At 35.3% G+C, this 20,135-nt stretch overlaps 1 protein-coding gene across 1 annotated transcript in view; it reads left to right on the plus strand.

Annotated features, from left to right (window-relative positions):
• Positions 1 to 20,135, plus strand: part of ADAMTS19 (ADAM metallopeptidase with thrombospondin type 1 motif 19) — a 232,146-nt gene that overhangs the window by 132,958 nt on the left and 79,053 nt on the right. The window contains exons 11-13 of the mRNA XM_019756011.2: positions 9,886 to 9,987; positions 15,272 to 15,402; positions 16,295 to 16,467. Of these exons, the coding sequence (XP_019611570.1) occupies positions 9,886 to 9,987; positions 15,272 to 15,402; positions 16,295 to 16,467 (406 nt within the window). The remainder of the gene's footprint in view (positions 1 to 9,885; positions 9,988 to 15,271; positions 15,403 to 16,294; positions 16,468 to 20,135) is intronic.

The following is a 20,135-nucleotide window of genomic DNA, read 5'->3' on the forward strand; positions in this document are numbered from 1 at the left end:
TTGTTCTGGAACACAGAGTAGGCTATGCATGGTTACCATTGTAGTGTTGTGTAGGAGATCGTTTCAATTTATGCAGCGTAGAGAATTGATAGAGCTGATGAATGGAAAATGTTCACGTTTTATCAAGTAACCCAAGTGTTAGGAAAACTCAGCAAATATTCAACTACAAACATGATATTGGTAAATTTTAGATTATTTTACATAAATGTTATTTTTAAAAGCTTTTTTAATGATATAGTGCAGTTAGTGAAACTTTGCTAGTACCATTCTACAATATTTTGACTCCATTTTGATTCTTGTAACAATTATATGCTGGAGTTAGTATTCAACCCTATTTTACAAATCAACAATTTTATACACCAGCAGGATGAAATATCTTAATTGATATATTTTTCTAGGCATTTTGCTCTCTTTATTTGATTATTTCTTGCTGACTTACTGGCATGGATTTTTTTTTTTTTTTTTCATCTCTGAAAGTATAAATGGTTTTAAGGGATCTAGGTTTCTCAATATCCTCGCAAATAAAATTAGGCTTTAGGTTTTAGTTATCCAGAAATATTCTCCTTTTTTCCCCCCTCAAATTATATGTATGTGACATTTTTATTTATAGAATTAGTTTTTCTCTAGTCCTATCTGTCAGTATCTTTATCAAGGACAATTTAAAACACAATGCCAGAAAGGATTGAGTTGTTGTGGGCAGCCAAGGAAAAACAGTGCCTCTGAGTCTGGGTTTGGTTGGAGATCTCTGGCTGGAGAGGCAGGAAGCCTGCGTTCTATCAGTGGTTGTGCCTCTTATTAGGTGTTAACCTCAAAGCTCTTTTTCTTTCTAAGCCACACTCTGTAGAATGAGAAGTGGGACTACATTATTCTACAGAGGCTCTTAGAGCCTGGACTTCTGTGATTCCAAAATACTATTCTGATACTGCCCTTGAAAATCGTCATTTCCGTCCCAAATTAGCGCAGCGTGCAGTGTGGGAACTAGATGGACTGATTGATCGATCGATCGATAGATAGAGCCATTGAAGAGATTATTTACAAATTCATTCTCTGATTTTGCAAATGTTTATTGAGTTCCAACTGCTTTCCAGGCACTGCCGTATGCACTAACAATAGAGCAGGAAAAAAGATCCCACCTTCATGGAGCATACATTTTAGTTTGGGGAAACAGACAATAAGCAAATACATACATAATATATCTGTTGGTGGTTAAGTGTTTTGGAGAAGCATAAACTCAGATAAGACGTTTAGCGAATACAACCAGGAATGGGAGGGTGGGAATGGTGCTATTTTATATGGGGTGATCTGGGAGGGCTTCCTATAGAAGTTGGTATTTGTTTAGAGATCTGAAGGAAGTGTGATACCAAAACATGCATTTATCTTGAAAGGAAGATAAGAAGAGGAAATAGAAAACAAAATTCCTTGCAGTGGAGTTTTGGTCATATTTTAAGTTTAAAATGTTCATTAGACATCCAAGTAGAGATGCAAGTAGGTCCAGGATTGACAGTATCAGGAGGATAACTTAAAAATATAAGGGAAAATAGTTACAAGTGTAGAAGATTGAATGGTTCTACTTAAGTCACACACATACACCATCAAGTGGATACACGTTGAATCACCATATCTACCAATCTGGCATCTAGACTACACAAAACAAATCTCTTAGAAAGCAATCTCCGTAGCCTCAAAAGAGTTGTCAGCCCTTTTAATCACTGTACCTCTAGCACCTGAAAGAGTGCTCAATAAATATTTGTTAGATTGAATAAGTGAATGATGGAATGATGGAATAGTGATTCTAAAATTTCACCCATATAAATAGTTGATTCTTAGATAGAAACACGCATACTCATTTTATTGCAGTTCATGTTACTGAGCTTTGCAAATGTTGTGGTTTTTTTTTACAAACTGAAGGTTTGTGGCAATCCTGCATCAGGCAAGCCTACCAGTGCCATTTTCCCAATAGGCTCAGATGACGCTTAGCATATTTTAGTCCTAAAGCGCTTTTTAATTAAGGTGTATGTACATTGGTTTTTAGGCACAATGCTATTACGTGCTTATTAGATAACAACATAGTACAAGCACAAGTTTTACATACACTGGGAAACCACAAAAAATTGCAATATTTGCTTTTTTGCAGTGGTCTGGAACTGAACACACAATATCTTCAAGGTATGCCTGTATATAACATGTCAAGATAACATGAAGATGACCTTCTAAAAGATTGATTTAACCAACTTAATTAACCCATTAAATTCAATAATTCATTAATTTCATAAAATATTAATTTATGGCTACATAAAAACCAACCTACAAGGGCAGATAGCTTGTTTCACAACTTATAAGTTAATCAGGCATCCTTATCACCATCCATTTCCAATCAATTATAAAGAACTATCAGGCTGCATGGAGTGAGGATTCCTAGCAACTTTTCAACATGTGTGTTTCTGGTAGAATCTTAAAGACAATAGCAGTTGGTCTATAGTATTTGAATTAGCCATTGCTCTCCCATACTTGTAAACAGTTATGCACAAGCACTAGCGACTCCAACCTTCCGTACAGGCTGATCTCACTTATGATATAAATTTACCCTTAGGATAGCAACCTACATCTGCAAAATGTTGCCAGGCATAGCTGTTAGAGGTGCTTGGGAAACATCTTGACCCCTAGCAAGAATAGCTCACTCTTCTGCAGTAACATGCTCCCTTCTTGGATGTCCTGATTCCCTAGTCCTTAGCAAGTGGTGCCACGAGGCCTCTGGCACCTGGTGGCTGAGCCAGCTCCAACTGCTTCAAGTTACTTAGCTGCCTGAAATGACTTAGCCTCACTAAGGACACAGAGGTATGGATGTTTCCCTAGAATCAGGAAAAAGTGGCCACAAAAGAGTTATGTTTTTGAGTAAGAAGGAAGTGTGCTGAAAAACTGACGACCTCCAGGAAACTTAAGGCTCTGCCTTCGGTTTTGGACTAGGCACACTGAATTGCATCTATAGCATATTGTATAGGAAATTTTCTAGTGTAATTGAATCATATGGTAACTTTAAAAAGTTGCATAGAACGTTCCAATTTTACATTTCTCTTATATCGACTTGATGCATCAAAATCTGTTACACTTCTCAAACCTCTCTTTTGATCCAGTGAACAGGCTGGCATGGAATTCAGGTACCTACGAAAAGTTCTAGAAGACTAAGTCACTGTAAGTTGGGATTGTGTAATTCCAGAGGCAACAGGAATTTGAGCTTTAAAAGGCTTAACAAGAAATAGCCTTTGATGGCTAGTAGTTGTTTGGGCAACTAAAACAGCATCATTGCTAAATAAAATGTTGTTGCGATTCATGAAGTTGTAGATTTATAAAGTCCTTCCCTCCTATAAGATCTATAAAGTTATGGTGGGCTCAGGCTACCAGGAATTGATTCGGCCTGTTTGCCATCTAATCAAAGCTTCATCTTATGCTTTGAGTCTTAATGCTACACAGTCTATGAGTACATGAGTTTGATGGCAGTCTACTTGACTGGCTAATCTAGCTCTTTAATTTCTTTTCTTAGAACTAATTTTTTCCATGACTTCTTATTGACATGTTGTTTTCTATTGTTTTATGTTCCATCTTATACAAATTCTTCCCTACTCTGGAATTAAATTCTTCTATGGTACATTCATTTTCTTTCAGCTTAAATATTTCTATAGCACCAGAGACATTTTGGATTTGTTTTGTAATTTATTAATGAAGGCAGTTCTTAAAAGATAACTTTTTATTGTTTATGCCAACTTTTATTGCACTGTAATAAGATGAAGTAGTCTATATGATGCCAAATCTTTACAATTTATTGGTTTCGTTTGCTTTATTTTGGTTTGATTGATCTATCAGTAACTGACAGACATGTGCTAAAATACTCATCTCTAACTATCGATTTATTTATTTCTCCCTGTAATTCTGTCAGTCGTTATCTTATAAAATGTTCAGTTATATTACAAGATGTATACACATTTATGGATTTTCATCTATTTGTGTATGTGTTTTCATCAGCTAGTTTAACATTTTTACATTTATTTAAATTTGTGTTTATAGGATCTTTATTCTGTCAACCTATTTTGTGTTTGTGTTTCATTTTTATGCCTAGTTTTTCCTCTTTTTCTCCTTTCTACTTTACATTGGAGAAACCAAACTTCCTCTGTATTCAAAAGTCATACACTCTTTATATGTTTTTATGTATATCAGTAACTGGTTCTTTTTTCTTGCTGAATAGTAGTCCACTGGTAGATAAAATATTTGGTTTATCACTTACTTCACTTCTCAGTAGACATCTGGGATGTTAGCTGTTCTGAGTAAGGCTACTCTAAACATTTGTGAATGATTATTTGTGTAGACATGTTTTTATTCTGCAATATTAATGCATTAACACATTATATATTAATAGATTAATTTCTTTTAAACTCTGACCTAGGGACAGGCTGACTGTTTTAGGAAATAAAGTTTTACTGGAACACAGTCACCCGCATTTGTTCACATGTCCTCTTTGGCTGCCTTCAAGCGACAATGACAGTGTTGAAGAGTTGCAACAGAGTCCATATGGCCCACAAGCCTAAAATAGATACTATTTGGTACTGTACAGAAACATGTACTGACACCTGTTGTAGCTACTCTGGCTTCTCTTATATTCCTGCAAAGAATGTTTGTTTGTTTGTTTGTTTGTCTGTTTGTTTTCCCCACAGGCAATTAAGTTTGTTAGATTCAAACTGGAAACTTTGTCTTACATACAGTGTACAGCAGCTCATATCTTGGATCAATTTGCTCTTCCCTTATCTCAGCTATTTTGAATGTTTCTTATGTATGTATGGGTCAGGTGCCTGCTGAAGACTTAGGCTTCTCTAATGCTTTATCTTTTGGGATTGTCCCTTCAGTTTTTGTCAGCTCTGACCACCCTCGTTTCTGTCTTCAGGAGTCTAAAACGATGGCATGTTTTTTACTGTTGCTTTAGCCACACAATGTCATGCCATGACCACAGGCCATTATTAGGTCAAAACTGCAAAGATGGTGAACTCAACTTGTGCCAATCCTTTCAGCTCCCCTCAAAATTTACTTGCCTTTGTTCACTCTCTGGAGCCATCAGAAAGTTGGGTTTTTTTTGTGTTCTAGCCATAGTTTATGGTTGTTATCGACAGGAGGGTAGGTCTCTGGGGACTTACCCCCTCTTCCAGAAGGGGAAACTGTTTATCTTATATTTTGCTTTTATACTAAGGAATTCTGGATCATTTTTCTTTCACATAGTTTCTTCCCACTTTTCATTCTTTTCTTTGGGGCTTCATTAACTAGGTATTGACAGTTCTTCTTTCTCTAAATTTCCTATTAGTCTTTGACTTTCTTTAACAGTTTCTGATGTGTTCCATTGAGGAGTCATTGCAGCTTGCTACTTCATTTGTTGGCTAGGCATAGACTGCATTTTCCTTCCCATGTCTATTACTTAATTTCTGCCACTAGCAATCTGAAAGTATGTGGAGTCAGGGAGGAAAAAGGAAGACATAAACTTATTTAATAGTTACAGGCCAACTCTTCTCTGTAAAGCGTTAAAGTTTTGAGATGTAAATAATCTACATTCCTAGTATTTCTCCCACTAAAAAGGTTTATAATAATGGCTACAATCCAATTATTACTGCTTTACGACGAGTATGTAGTCAATGTTTGTTTAGATGTATCCTCATTTTTATCAGTTTCTTTGCTTGCCATTCATTGCTTTTTAGCCCTTTCCTGTCAGATCATATTCCTTCTTGAAATGCATTATTCAGTGTTGCTTTTGGGCAGATCTGTTGGTGGTAGATACTCAATGTTTGTTTCCTTATTCCTTTATTTAACTTTCAGCCTTGAGTAAAATTTTAGCTGAGTTTAGAAGTATAGATTGACAATCATTTTTTCCTCTGGCCACTTTGAGTATATCATGTATTCACTTCCTTAGTTGGTGCCAAAGTGCTATCTTTGCCATTTTCCTAATCTTAAAAGAAAACCTCCAACATTTCAGTGTTTTTTGGTGATGTTTGCTATAGATTTTCATAGATGTCCATTAGTCATGAAGACACATCCTTCAATGGCTAGTTTGCTAAGATTTTTCTTTTTAAATGAATGTTTGAATGGACATTGAATTCTATCACATGCTTTGTATCCATATATGTAAGAATCAGAGATTTTAAAGTTATTGAAATGCTTGGTTACATTAATTCAATTTCTAATATTGCGGTAACCTTGTATTCCAAGGAAAAACCCAACTTAGTCATGGTATTTTGCATTTTTTGTGCATTGCTGGTCAATCGCTGGTTAAAATTTGTTTAGCATATTTAGATCTAAGTTAATAAATGAGGTAGATCACTATTTTCACTTTCTTTTAAAATTCCTGTCTGATTTGGGTATCTTAAAGTGTGTTTAAAAGTGTTCTCTCTTTTTCTGTTCTCTAGAGAGTTTGTGTAAATTGAGAATCAAAGTTTCTTGAAAGATTGTTAGTTACAATCTTGTGGTTACAGAATTGTGGTTACAGAATAGTTAAGCTTTTCTATTCTTGGGTCTATTTTAGTAAGTTTTTAAAAATGTTTTTCCATTTTTTATATTATTAGCTTTATTGGCATAAAGTTCATAAAGCCTTCCTATTTCTGTTTAAACTTTACATTATCTGTAGTTATGCCTTCTTTTTATTCCTAACTGTTTATTTTTGTCTTCTGTTTTTTCTTGATAATTTTCAATTTGTACTACAAAGAACTAGATTTCAGTTTTTTATTGTTTCTTTTGAGTCTTTTTTCCTATTTTTTTAATACCTCTCTTTCTTCCTCTCTTCCATTCTTAATAATACTAAGGTGTTCTATGATGGCAAAGAATGTTTTTGAAAATATTATCCCATACTGAATCACATTTGCAGTCAAATGTTAAGTTATTGAAATTGTGTTTTGGAAGATACTATATGGAAGAACAAAGAGTTACATGTTGAAGATTTAATTGTTACTTCCATCTACTTAAGTTTTTTTATTTTAGCATAAATTTTAGAACATCTTAATGGAACTGTGTACTCTAAAGAAAGACATGGGTACAAGTTTTCTTTGAAGATAAATTTTATTGTGTTTATACATGGACAATTAATCTTCCATTTAAATTGTTTAATTTAAAATATATAGTATTTTCATGTAAACACTTTAAAAGCCTACTTGAGATAAGCATCCAGATTCATATTATATGCTTTTAATAATCTTTTCTTAGTATGGAAGAATCAAAAAGGGATATTGTATTATTTTTATTAGTTTGCTAGGAAATGCTGAATTGTACATTTCTGTCCTAGATTCCTAAGCAAAGCATTTTAAGTTTTAAAGTTCTTTTCTTAATTGATATATTAATGGTTTCAGCAATTAAGTTGAAAAAAAAAATTCGACTCTGACCAGTGTAACATATGGAAAGTGTTTGGTTCTAACAAAATACCCAGTTCTGCCCCTCATTATCTTAAGAAAGGGTGTGATATTACATAGCTCTAGTATCACACATCTGAGAGATTCCACTTCCTATTCCAATTCTTCAACATTTTCTTGCTCTACTTTTGACAGTTTGGTTTGAAATTCTGAATCTGAGTTATTTTTCACAATGAGGCTATGATTTACTTACCATAAGATCCCTAGACCTGCAGAACATAAAGTGTAAAGAGATCTCCTCTGTGAGAGATTTATTTTACATGACTGTGCTTATCTTGAAAAGCTGCCAAGTTTGCTTTTATGCTCTCAGTGCCTCAAGTGGAAATCAATTAAAGTACCTGCTGTTTTGAATAGCAGATAATGGTGGAAGGTCAGCATTCAGACCACCAACAGTGTTCAACAAGCAAGTATTATTCTAAAACTATAGCCCAGAAGATTCGCTTTTTAGTTCAGTATACATTGGTTAACTAATGAACTGGACTAAAGTAATTCATGTTATCACACAACTAAGTTTTATTGAATATAAGTAAAGCAAAATTCTTCCTTGGTGGAAAATTCAGCATTTGACCTTGTAGTTATAAAACATCTTTAACAGAAAGGTCTTAGCGAGGGGGTGGGTGGGAGAACTTGTAGGAACTAAAGTTTTCAGGTTAGAGATCCGTTCATTCAAATATAAATGTGTCCCGTCCACAAAGTACATCAAATGATTAACCTCTCTGTTTATTTTCAAGAGTCTAAAATATTGTAGAGAAATAATTTGATTTAGGCATTTTAAAAAACAAGTTCCTGGGTGAATTTTTAGTAAATGATATGTGCAAATAAAAGCATGCAAGTTAAGCTACATCATATCCTAAATATTATAAGATGTACTTGTACGAAATATGACAGAAAAACTGTCTGTCACAGCAGATAAAATAATGCAAATAAAATATATCACACTCTTGCATAGACTGTTAAATTTTTAAGAGCTTACAAACATTTCAGAAATCTAAATATTTAAATAAAGAAAGGATAGGAAAATAATACTTTGGGAGTTGTGACAAATCCAGTACTCAAGTTGTAATAGAGCGGTTTCAAACGTTAGTTTAAATATGTCTTTCCCAAAGTATTTAGTAGACTTGGGTCATAAGTTAACTTGAACTTTGCAGTGATTTTTTAGTCTGTTTTGAACACCATTGCCAGAGTAGAATTCCAAAAATAGCTTATTTATCTTATCAACCGTCTGGTCAACTGCTAAGTGGCCTCTTATTCCCTCCAAATATGGACCCCTAGTCCTTCCTGGTATTCAAGATCTGGGTCTTCTATCTTTAAAATCTTATTCACTACTCCCTTCCTCCTCCCATGACACTGGTCTTCTCACCCTTTCATGACCATATCTTTCACATTTCCACTTGTTCTGTCTTTACTGACCTGTTTGCTTCCACCCTCTTCTCCAAGTACCTGGATAGGTAGTAACACAATCATCTTCACTATAGATTGCTCTGATCGCCTTTACGTATTCCTCATGGATTTCATACTTCTGTGCAATTTATGAATAGTATGCTTGTCGCTAAACAACTTAACCATCAAGGAGAACTGACTCTGGGTGATGAACACACAATGGGCTTTATAGATGATGTAATACAGAATTGTACACCTGAAATCTATGTAACTTTACTAACAATTGTCACCCCAATAAACTTTAATTTAAAAAACAAACAAAACAAAACAAAAAAAACTTAACCATCTTATAGAAATAGAAAGTCCTTAGGGACATGCCAGTTGTGCCTCTTTGTATCTGTCTCTGGGCTGACCACAATGAGAGCTCTGGCATCGATTTCTGATGGTCCTCCCTCTTGAATTTCCCTAGAACTCTTCTTTCATTATGTCTTGCTGCTTTATCCCAGCACTTGTTTTTATTACTTTCCACATTTCCTTAGAAAAAGTTCATTGTGTCCTGGAAATCTAGAACTCATTCATACTGAGGTAAAATGACTGATAATTTCCAGAAACATACGCACTGAGAGTCTCTGTATTGTGTCAAGGGCCAAGGCTATGTAATGGAATCAGGAAGCACTAGCCGTGGCATAAGTGACAGGCTTCAGGAAGGAGGCATTCAATTTATACCACAAGCACATCACTTTAATTCTTCCAGTCTGGTTCATATGATGGTACAAATATTGATTTTTTTAGCTTGTATTTTTCTGTTATAGCTACTTAATGTTATGTAATCACATGTGTTTTAGTTAAATTTGAAAAGATTTAAATTTATTGCACAGATTTCCTGTTTTTATGCATCAATTTTCTCATCACTATAAATAAGCTATAAACTAGCTCAATCATAAGTTCAGTATTGAAAGTATCACAACATATTTTTCTTCAATTAATTTCTGTTCTGTCAAAGTAGCTTTCTCAAAAATTGTTTATGTCACCTCAAAAATGTGATACCTTCCCCTTATTATTATGCCCTTGTTTTCAGCATGTTATTTGTACAGGGTTATGGTGCAAGGTAGAAGGTGAGAAAGAATGCAGAACCAAACTTGATCCACCAATGGATGGAACCGATTGTGACGCTGGTAAGGTAAGTCATTTATGTTACCTCAAGTTAATTAGAATATTACATGAAACTTAAGAAACTTGTGTTTTCTCCTGCCAGTCACATGTATCCCTGTTAACACTAGTGGTATACTTTCAGTATATAGAAAAGTTGCAGCATTTCGTCTATTTTCAATTTTAACTTTTATATTTTTGCAATCTGTCATTTTGTTAATATCAATGCAATTATTTTTTATCGTTGGTTATGAGAATGTTGAGTCGATATATAAAAAAGAACTCATTTTTTTACTATGCAAATTAAATATAAGTAAAATAATCACAAATAATAACATATATAATGAAACTTCTCAGAGATAATGAAAACTTTCAGTTATAAAATATTGTCTCAGGAGAACCACTGAGTATAATTTTTCCTTGTCACTCCAAGCATCATAAATAAAATACTCTAATTGACATTTTGGGTATTAGTGAATATTTGACTAAGTTATTTAATCTAATGTGTTTCAGAAGGCAGTAAGAGTTTATTAGTTTATATTTCCAGATCAAAATAATTACTGTTGAAATTTTCTTTTGGAGAACATGAAGGAGGAAGATCCCATGTAAACTTATAATTATGGTTAATTTAATCAAAAGGTAACAGTTCAGTAGTTTACATACATTTTTAATTCTTATTCTACGAAGGGGAAGTGGACCAGTTATCAGAAACCTTGCTTTTGAAGAACATGAATTTTTATTACATTTGAAAAGAAACAACAACGTAAAGAATACTTGGGGAAAACACTTAGTGAAAAACTTAAGTTATGTAGAGTGGTAGTTTTAGAAACACATTGATTTGAAAAGATGAACAGAAAGGAAATCAAGCAATTCCACTTCTAGATTTTGTTTTAGGGAAATACTTACACATGTGCACAACGATAGGCATGTGTGCATGGATACACACACACACACACACACACACACTCACACACTCACACACGTTTACGTAAATGCAATTTGCCATGACGAGAAATGAGAAACAACAAAAATATTAATCAGGAGAGGAATGGTTACAGTGTAGCTGTTAAAAGAATAATATATATATATTATACATATATATACATATATATATAAATATAATTAAAATATCTACAAGACATGGTTAGTACATAGGTATGTCAGGAAAATTGATACTTTATGATACCATTTGAGGTTTAAGAGAAAAAGTTTGTATTCAGATGTGAATATACATACACATAGTATATATTTTTAAACTCAAAAAATGGTTTGAAAATATAAACTCCAAACTATAATTTGTAGGGAGGGAAGTGGAATTGATGGATGGGAGTAAAGCAACAGGAGGTGAAGGTGAATATAACTTTTCTCCAGACATTTTTGGATTGTTTGACATAAGCACATAGTCATTTATTACGTCTATGATTTCTTTAATTAAAGAAAGAAAACAATGTGCAAATTAAGTCCAAAATTTTTTTTTAAAAGACTAGAAATGTTTCATCATTAGATACAATCAATAAGAAAATGGTTTCATGAAAGGGAACTTCTATGAAGTATGATTCAGTTGTTCACATACTGAGCTAAATATTTTTCTATGAGCTTATGTACAGTCAGATTTTGGGTTTGTTTTATTTTTTAAATTATGCACAAAGTATAATAGCATGTGTATATTGAGCAAGCCTTATAGTATTGCACTGAGTAATTCATTACTTGAATCATAAAACTCTGCACCAGCAATAATTTTCATCATTCCAGCAACACAAAAGCACTAATAAACAAAGATAACCAAATATTGAGCCATATTTTTTCAAACATCACACAACCCATTCGCCTTACTTAGTTTGTCTTTAGCAATATAAAATCTTTTTCTTTTTGCAATCTACTTTGCTGTCTAAGTAGTTTTCTACTATTATTTTTTCTATCGATATTTATGAAAATAATTTGCATTCTTGAGGTCTCTAAATTTATTTTTTGAGCAATCAAAACTGTAATTACTCATCAAAAGTAAAATGTTTTATTTCCCTGTTATTGTGCTAATGATATTCTTGTAGCGGTTCTGTAATGCTTTGTGTATTAAAGTAACTAATGAACTTCTCAGTTCCTCAGGCCAGTGGGCTTCTTCACCTATCCATCTGTTCCAGCTGTTTTAGGAGCCATCATGAGAATAGCTTCCAACACTGCAGTTGAGTGCTATATAGTGCTGAAATATTTGAATGCTTGCAAGCTCTCACTAAACACTGCTAGCTCGATACGTTGCAAATCAAGAAACAAAGCTGGGAATTTTGTTATGTGTTACACTCTAGTGATGTTAATCTAGCTGTATAACTAGTTTACCTAAGAGTATACAACTAAGTCTGAGAAAGTGCCTACAGAATTTTATGATTCAAAATGCCTGGGAAGATAGGGATTAATCTATTTATACATAGCATTTTCCCAAATTCAGAGCAGCCTGTTTTCTTTCTTAATTTCTCTTTGTAATATTATCATCTGTGTTTACATTTATATTGAACAGAGGTGAAGGAATTGATAAATGATTTGATAAAAACCAAGAAACATGTGTTTTTTACTTATAATATTTGCTAGTAATTGAGGGAGGGGAAAGGAAAGTATGATACCAATTTACTAGCAATTTAGACTATTTTGAAGGACCCTACATAATATACTTTAGTTATTTACTTTCCTAAATTGAGATTCTTGAAGTTACCATGATCATTCTTTATTGAAAAAATAAAGCCTGTAATATCCTTGCAATCTCACATTTACAAATGTACAGGGTTTGTTACCTTTCTTTTCTTCTCTCCTCTTCCCTCCCCCAACAATGTATATATGAGAAGATTTGGTTAGAAAACAATGGTGTTTTTTTTTTTACTCTTCGGGGACCTCTTCCAATGTGGTGTTTTTGTGAACTTCCTAGACATATCTGTATAGAAATTTGACAGAATAGAAATATCATCCATTTTTTTAGGTCATGTACTGTCCCAGAAATAGTTTATATTATATACTCCCTTAGCATCTTCATAAATCACACTGAATTAGTCAATGTGACAAATTTTGACATTTTTAGACCATGTGTAATACCTTTTTTGAGGCTAAAAAATACAAATGAGACAAAACATGCCGCTAGAAAATTTATGAAAAACTCCATTAGGATCATTTTATATGCAAACCTAATAGACTATGTGGTATAATAATTTAAAGAACACATTTGACATTTGCCCCAGTGTTGAAGCACACCCCCACCTAGAAGACACAGAAGCAGTTCTCTATTGTTTCATCCAGAGATCTGCTTATCGGCAAGGTGATGAACTTCAAATATTATATTTTGCCTTCTTTAAATTTCAGCTTATTTGTGTATGCAAATTTGGCTTACATATCTGCTTCCATTTCTCTTCGTCTGCCAGATATGGTCTAGTTCAAATGATGTGCAAGTGTAGGTCCCCGTCTTTTCCAGAATATTTTTAGTCTGATGTGAACTCTAGCCCAGCCTTTTAATGCCAGTTTGCTGCTAAATGGGCAAGGAGCTATGACATTCACTCTGGGAAAAATAAACACCCTTCAAGTAGGCCAAAACAATTTGACCAACAGAAGTTTGACAGCTTTCACTTTGAATTCTTTTTTTCCATGAATGGCATAGCATTGTGAAATCCTTAAAACCAGTAAGTTGTTTAAAAGTTTTCACAGGGTATGTTTTTTCCCCCCTTTTGAAATTTTTAGACTGAATCTTCCTACAAAATCTCAATTTATTTAATGACAGACTTAGCATATCAATACATTCTGAGTTGTTGAGGTTTATTTTTTTTAGGCCTGGATTTAAAACTTCTTGAATCTAAAAGAGGTTGAATTTAATATGATTAGAAAAAATCTGCAGGAACTAATTATTTTATTGCATAGAAAAGCATTAACTGGGCTCAAACAAAACTAGGTAGTATAGTTTTTAAGTTCTCTTCTAAAAACAGCATTTAAAAACACATTCTCAAAATAAATTTTTAAAGAACTATAGATTGATTAAGAGCAGAATGAATAGAATTTTGATTAGATTTCTTGAAACTTGTTAATAAAATTAATATAATCACACATAATTTATTATTGTTGTTAAGCTGTTTTAAATCCTGAACAGGGTCTATGCATTGTGCTTAGTGCTTCATTTAAACTCTGAAAAAAGTCTATTAGGTAAATATGATTATCATTCACATTTTGAAATGGGAAAACTGAGGGTCAGAGTGTTTCTGTAATTTCTTCAAAATTCCTTATATATCAGGTTGCCCTTAGGTGCAGAAAATTGTTTAGCACTTGAAGGGTAAGCTTGCTTTACCCCATCATTATACAATTATTAATCTAAATTTTCCTAATCTTTATTTATTATTCTCAACATGCTTTTGTTCAGTTAATTTTCACCTTGAAAATATGTGCCATGACCATCACATATCTGATTTTCCAGGAATAAGGAGAAATTATAATAATCTGTCCATCAAGTCCGGGCAGCCATTCCTCAGTAACCCAGCAATAGCCTCTTTCACTGCTTTTGTTTAATGAAAAAATAAATATAAAAAAGAGAAGGAGCATACTCCTTTCTCTTCCTTCACAGTTGCCTTTCTCAGTGAATAAATAAATACCAAATAAGCTACAGAATAATTGGAATGAAATGACAGAATTTCATTCAAAGAGTTTAATTGCCCAAGTAGTTCCAACCAACAGCTTTCAGAAGAAAACTTGCTTGTAATGTTAAGGCTTGAATTTGATTGGGAACTCTTTCAGAAAAAAGAAAGAAAAAACATAAAGGGAAGTGCTAAAATTAAATAATACTTATTTTTTAACTATAAGGAGAGTCCCCAGATCACTGACATTTGGAATCAAAATTGCTAAATTTGCTACAATGCCTGCCTCACCCTACTTATAGAAGCACAATTATGTCTTGTTTTCCATTCTTGCATATGAATCTATGCTTTTTTTATTCGTCTCTTTAGTTGTTTTGTTTCTTCGAGTGTATTAGTTTTCCTTTCCTGGCCAGTGCCAGGAATCCCACATTCCCTCTCCACCCTACCCCTGTCCCAGTCCTGACTTCTCAGGGCTATCGTACAGATAACTGTGTGCTACTTTCATGACAAGACTGTTTGATCTGACATGAGAACTGGGAAAGGGGGACCATTGTGTTACCATGGCAAAAAGCAAGTGCGGACTTACTGGTGGTCTTTTTCAATTCCATGTGTTGGGGGCTCTAGTAGACCCGATTTAATCGAAATTCCTGTGACTCTATAGGCCAGTGAATGATTTTCCATTGTGCCCTGATTTGTTCACCTAAGACATAACTTTTGGAATAGTGGTGTAAGGCTGGAGAATGTACCAGCAGGACCTCAGCACCTGGACAAGCGGCCGGAGAGTGGAGCGTGTGGAGTCCCTGCAGCAGAACCTGCAGTTCTGGCATCAGCCGTCGGGAGCGCGAGTGTCCTGGGTAAACGCACAGTTCCGGGATTGGGGGAGGGCAGGTTTCTCTTCACGTTTGAAATGCAGAGACTTTGCTGATAAGCCATGTTGGAAAGCAAAAGAAGCCTCTCCACACTGGGAACAGAAGTCCCTCAATTTATTATATAGTAACTCCCTTTGATAAAAAAAGAGTAAGACCCATCCTTCTAGTAAGAATAAATAAATGCTACAAAGGGTGGTTTCTTGATTAAATCAAATCAAATGTTGGATTTGAATAAGCAGGAGCTATGTATTAGATGAAGTAAGTCAAGAGTTAAAGGAGCTGTGAGAAGCGCAAGAAGGTGGTAGGACTTCAGAAAAGGAGGGAGGGCATGAGAACAAAATCAATGTCAAAAGAAGCGGAGAATGATGAGAAATGAAAACATGCTAAGCACATGTACTGACGGGCAGCATGAGAAGCATCCTTCAAGAGCGATCCTAGGACAGTGTGAGAAAATCATTTCGGCTTTATGCTTTAGCTCTGGGAGTGGGCTCGGTGGCCCAAATCCTTGTCAAGCGATTTTAAAGAACTTCTATGAAAACATTAGAAGCATCTCCTTAGTAATTCTTAGAACCAAACCCCTTCATGGGAATTGTAGGCTTTCTATTTTTGTCCCCAATCTCTGCCCTTTTCTCTTTGATTTTCATGGCAAGTTGGCTTTTATTCCTCATGTATTTTGGAAGTTAAATTGATTGAGGATTGGAAAAAATGTGTAGTCATATAGAGTTCTGAATATTACCAATTTAGGGAGTCCACATTTTCAAAAATAGATTTAATGTAAAGGAGTATACCTAATTTTTTTATTTTTACTTTTTAAAAAATACAATGAGTAGCTAACATAAAAAAAGATAAAATTGATTATTTGTACTATCTTTTCTAGGCCAGGTTCTGAAGCAAGGGATTGTAATGGTCCCAGAAAACAATACAGAATATGTGAGAATCCACCTTGTCCTGCAGGTTTGCCTGGATTCAGAGACTGGCAATGTCAGGCCTATAGTGTTAGAACTTCGTATCCAAAGCATGTGCTTCAGTGGCAAGCTGTCATGGATGAAGGTATGATGGACCAGATCACCACTGTCTTAATGAAGTAGACATCTAGGTTTGCCAAGTGCTTTATTTGCAACCGTAGTGAGTGTGATTTTACAGATTCTATTCTAAGTACTTCAGAGCTCTGTTTTTTCTACCTTTACTGACATGTAACAATGACAAGCACTGATTCAAAATATATTGAAAAATAGAAAGATATTACTACACACCTATCAGAGCAACTGAAATGAAAAAGAGTGACAACACCAAATGCTGGTGAGGATAAGACACTGGGTCTCTCATACGTTGCTGGTAGGAAGGTAAAATGGTGTGTGCAGCCACTCTGAAAAAAGCTGGGCAGTTTCTTAAATAACTAAACATTTAGGTATCATATAATTTAGAAAATGCAGTCCTGGGCAGTTATCCCAGAAAAGTGAAAGTTTACAATCGTAAAAAATTCTGTATACATATGTTCATGGCAGCTTTGTTTTCAGTAGCCCCAAACTGGGAACAACTGAAAAGGTTCTGAGTAGCTGAATGGTTAAAGAAACTGAGGTCCATCCAGACCCTGGGATATTATGCAGCAATAAAAGGAACAGACTATTGATATGCACAATGACTTTTGTCATTTCAGAGCATTATGCTGATTGAAAAAAAGCCAATGTCAAAAGGCCACATATTTTGTGATCCCATTTATATAGCGTTCTTGAAATGACAACACTATGGAGATGGAAAACAGGTAGATTAGTGGTTGCCAGGAATTAGGGATGGTGGTGGGGAGCGGGATAGCTGTTATTATGAAGGGGTAGCACAAGGGAGAGCGTTGTGCTGATGAAACAGTTCAGTATATTGATTGTGGTGTTGACTATAAAATCTACACCTGTGGTAAAATGGCATAGAACTATACACATACATGTACCAATGTCAACTTCCTGGGTTGGCTATTGTACTATAGTTACTGAGGTGTAACCATGGTGGGAAACTGGGTGAAAGGTATATGGAACCTCTCTGTACTATTTTTTGCAACTCCCTGTAAATCTTTAATCAGAATAAAAATGCAAAGAAAATTATACGTTGCCTTATTACTTGAGACTGACCATTCTTGCTCATGGTCAGCGGGCTCTGTGTTTGACTTGCAGTGACCAAAAGTGACGGTGAATTCTGTCTTAATTGACCATCACACCCCTAGTCTCCCCTTTCATTGTTTCTCCTCTTAGTTTGGACTATGCTTTCCGTAATAACACTCCTGTTATTAGCCTAAACTCCATTGTTTATCAGTTCCAGTGCCCCCATCTGATAAAACTCTTCCCTCTGTGTAAGCATCGGAGCATACAAAGCACTAATGGGAAGTGCCAAGCAATAGGGGAAATGATTCCACTACATAATGGGGGAAAAGCAGCCATCAGATGATTACCTCCTCGACTTTTTGCTATCAAACACAGAAGCCTAACTATATCTGCAGGCATTCCACCTGCTTTCTAGTATATAGCAAAATTTTCGCTCCTCCTTTCTAAAGCCAGTTGCTCCAACTGTACCCTGGATGTCATCCCCATCTTGCCTTTTCAGCTTGCTTATTGATCACCCCTACTTTCTCTTATATACTTAGTCTGCTCTCTCTGATTTTTCACATTCGATGTTTAAACATATTTAGGACTCCTCCATGAAAAAATGCAAACCTTCCTTCAAGCTCATAGCTCGCCTCCAGCTGGTGCACTTATACTCTTCTGTCCTCATAGACACACTTCTCAAAAGAGCTGTCTGTTCTCCAGCCCTCTGTTTCATTACTTTCAGCCTGGATTTCAACAGTACAGATCTCACTAGTGTCATCAAGGACTGTCATGGAAACTAAACCTAATGAATTGTTTCCAGTCCTTTTTATACTTGACCTCTCAGATGCATTCAAATAGTTGGCCACCCCTTGGTTCTTGAAACATTCATGTGTCTTTAGTTCTATGACATGACACTGTCCTGGCTTTCTTACCCTATGTCTGGTGTGCTCTTCTGTCTATCCCAGATGCTGTTTTGTTTTGACTCTACATATTCTTCTTAGGTGATCTCATCTATTCTCATGACTTCAAATATTCAAATAACTCATGAATTTCTGTCTTCAGCCAGATTTTTCCTTTGAGCTCCAAACTTGTATGTTCAACTTCCTCCTTGAAATTTCTACTTGACTATCTGCAGGTTTAAGACTAAATTCATGCTTTTAATCCTTCTAATCCACGTCCATTCTGATCCTGTTTAGTGTGTCCTATGTCAGTGAAGGTTATACCAGCTCTTCAGCTGCACAAGCCAGAAACGTGTCATTCTTAACATTTCCATCTTCCTCCCCATGTATCCAGTCCATCACCCTGTCTTACATATTTTACTTCCTGAATATCTGTCCACTCCATCTCCACTCTCACTACTCTAAACTTCCGTTTCCAGAGTCTCTTGCTTGGGCTCCTGTAATGGCTCCAAAGTAACATTTTTGCTTTCACTCTACTCCCACCTCAGTTCACTCTTCACAGAGCAGCCTAGAGGTCTTTCTGTAAAATGCAAATCTGATCCTTTCCATCTCCCACTTAAAACGTTTCAGAAGCTTCCCATAACTCTTCAGGTAAAGATCAAATTACACCACATAACCCTCCCACTCTGCTCCCGTCTCTTATCTCCTGCTTCATCTAAAACCGCTGGCTTTCACCCTGTACTCCCGACCCTGGTCTTGTTTCACCGCCTCAAACATGTCATGTTCTCTTCCCCCACACCATCGCCAGACATACTGTTTCCTCAGTTGAGAAGCAGTGATAACACAATCTTCTGTTTACACAATCCTCTTCACTGGTATGTCCGTCTTTCCAGATGCTTAGACCAAACACCTCGTCGTCATCTTTTTTCCCCTTTCTTTTCTTTCTCCTTTACTGTACATTTAAAACATCAGTAAGGTCACATTAGCCCTATCTTTAAAACACCTCCAGAATCTGATCATTTTCCCACATCTCCAGAAGCTGTCTCACCGAGATGACTGAAGGAGCTTCTAACTGGTCTTACACCTGTGTCCTTACCCCACCTTCATTCTCAACGTAACAGCGCGAGTGATACATTTAACATGTCAGTCATATCACATCATTCTTCCATTCAAATCTTTTCAATATCTTCACAACTCACTAAGAGTTCAAGTCCAAAGGTCTTCTAATAGCCTATAAGGACCTCTGCTACCTTCCTGTTACCCTCTAATTTCATCTCTGCTATTCCCTCATCACACCCTTCTGCCCACACTGGCTCCCATGTTCCTTCCAGAATAAGTCAGGTGTCTTAGCAGTTGTTTTCCCTCCTGAAGCACTTTCCCCAGATATCAGTATGATCCATTCGCTCACCCCCTCAGGTCTTTTCTTAAATATTAACTTGAAGCCTTTCCTTTCCCTTCTTTATTCTTTTTTCACAGAGCTTATCCCTGCCGTAATACTTTTATGTTTTATTTATTATCTGCCCCACAATAATGGTTGTAAGGACAGAGCTCGTTGTCATATTTCGTGCACTGGTGTATCTTTAGCACCATAAACAGTACCTGAAATGGCTAGGCACCGAATAAATATTAGGTGAATGAATGATATGTCTAATGGGAATTTTCCCGTAATCCATCTTGGCCCTTCTTGTCTTCTCCCTAGGATAATCTGACTTATTTGGTAGGTTTTGTTTATCATCTGTATGCTGCA

Source organism: Rhinolophus sinicus, linkage group LG10, assembly GCF_036562045.2.
Source record: "Rhinolophus sinicus isolate RSC01 linkage group LG10, ASM3656204v1, whole genome shotgun sequence".
In the NCBI taxonomy this organism is placed as follows: Eukaryota; Metazoa; Chordata; class Mammalia; order Chiroptera; family Rhinolophidae; genus Rhinolophus; species Rhinolophus sinicus.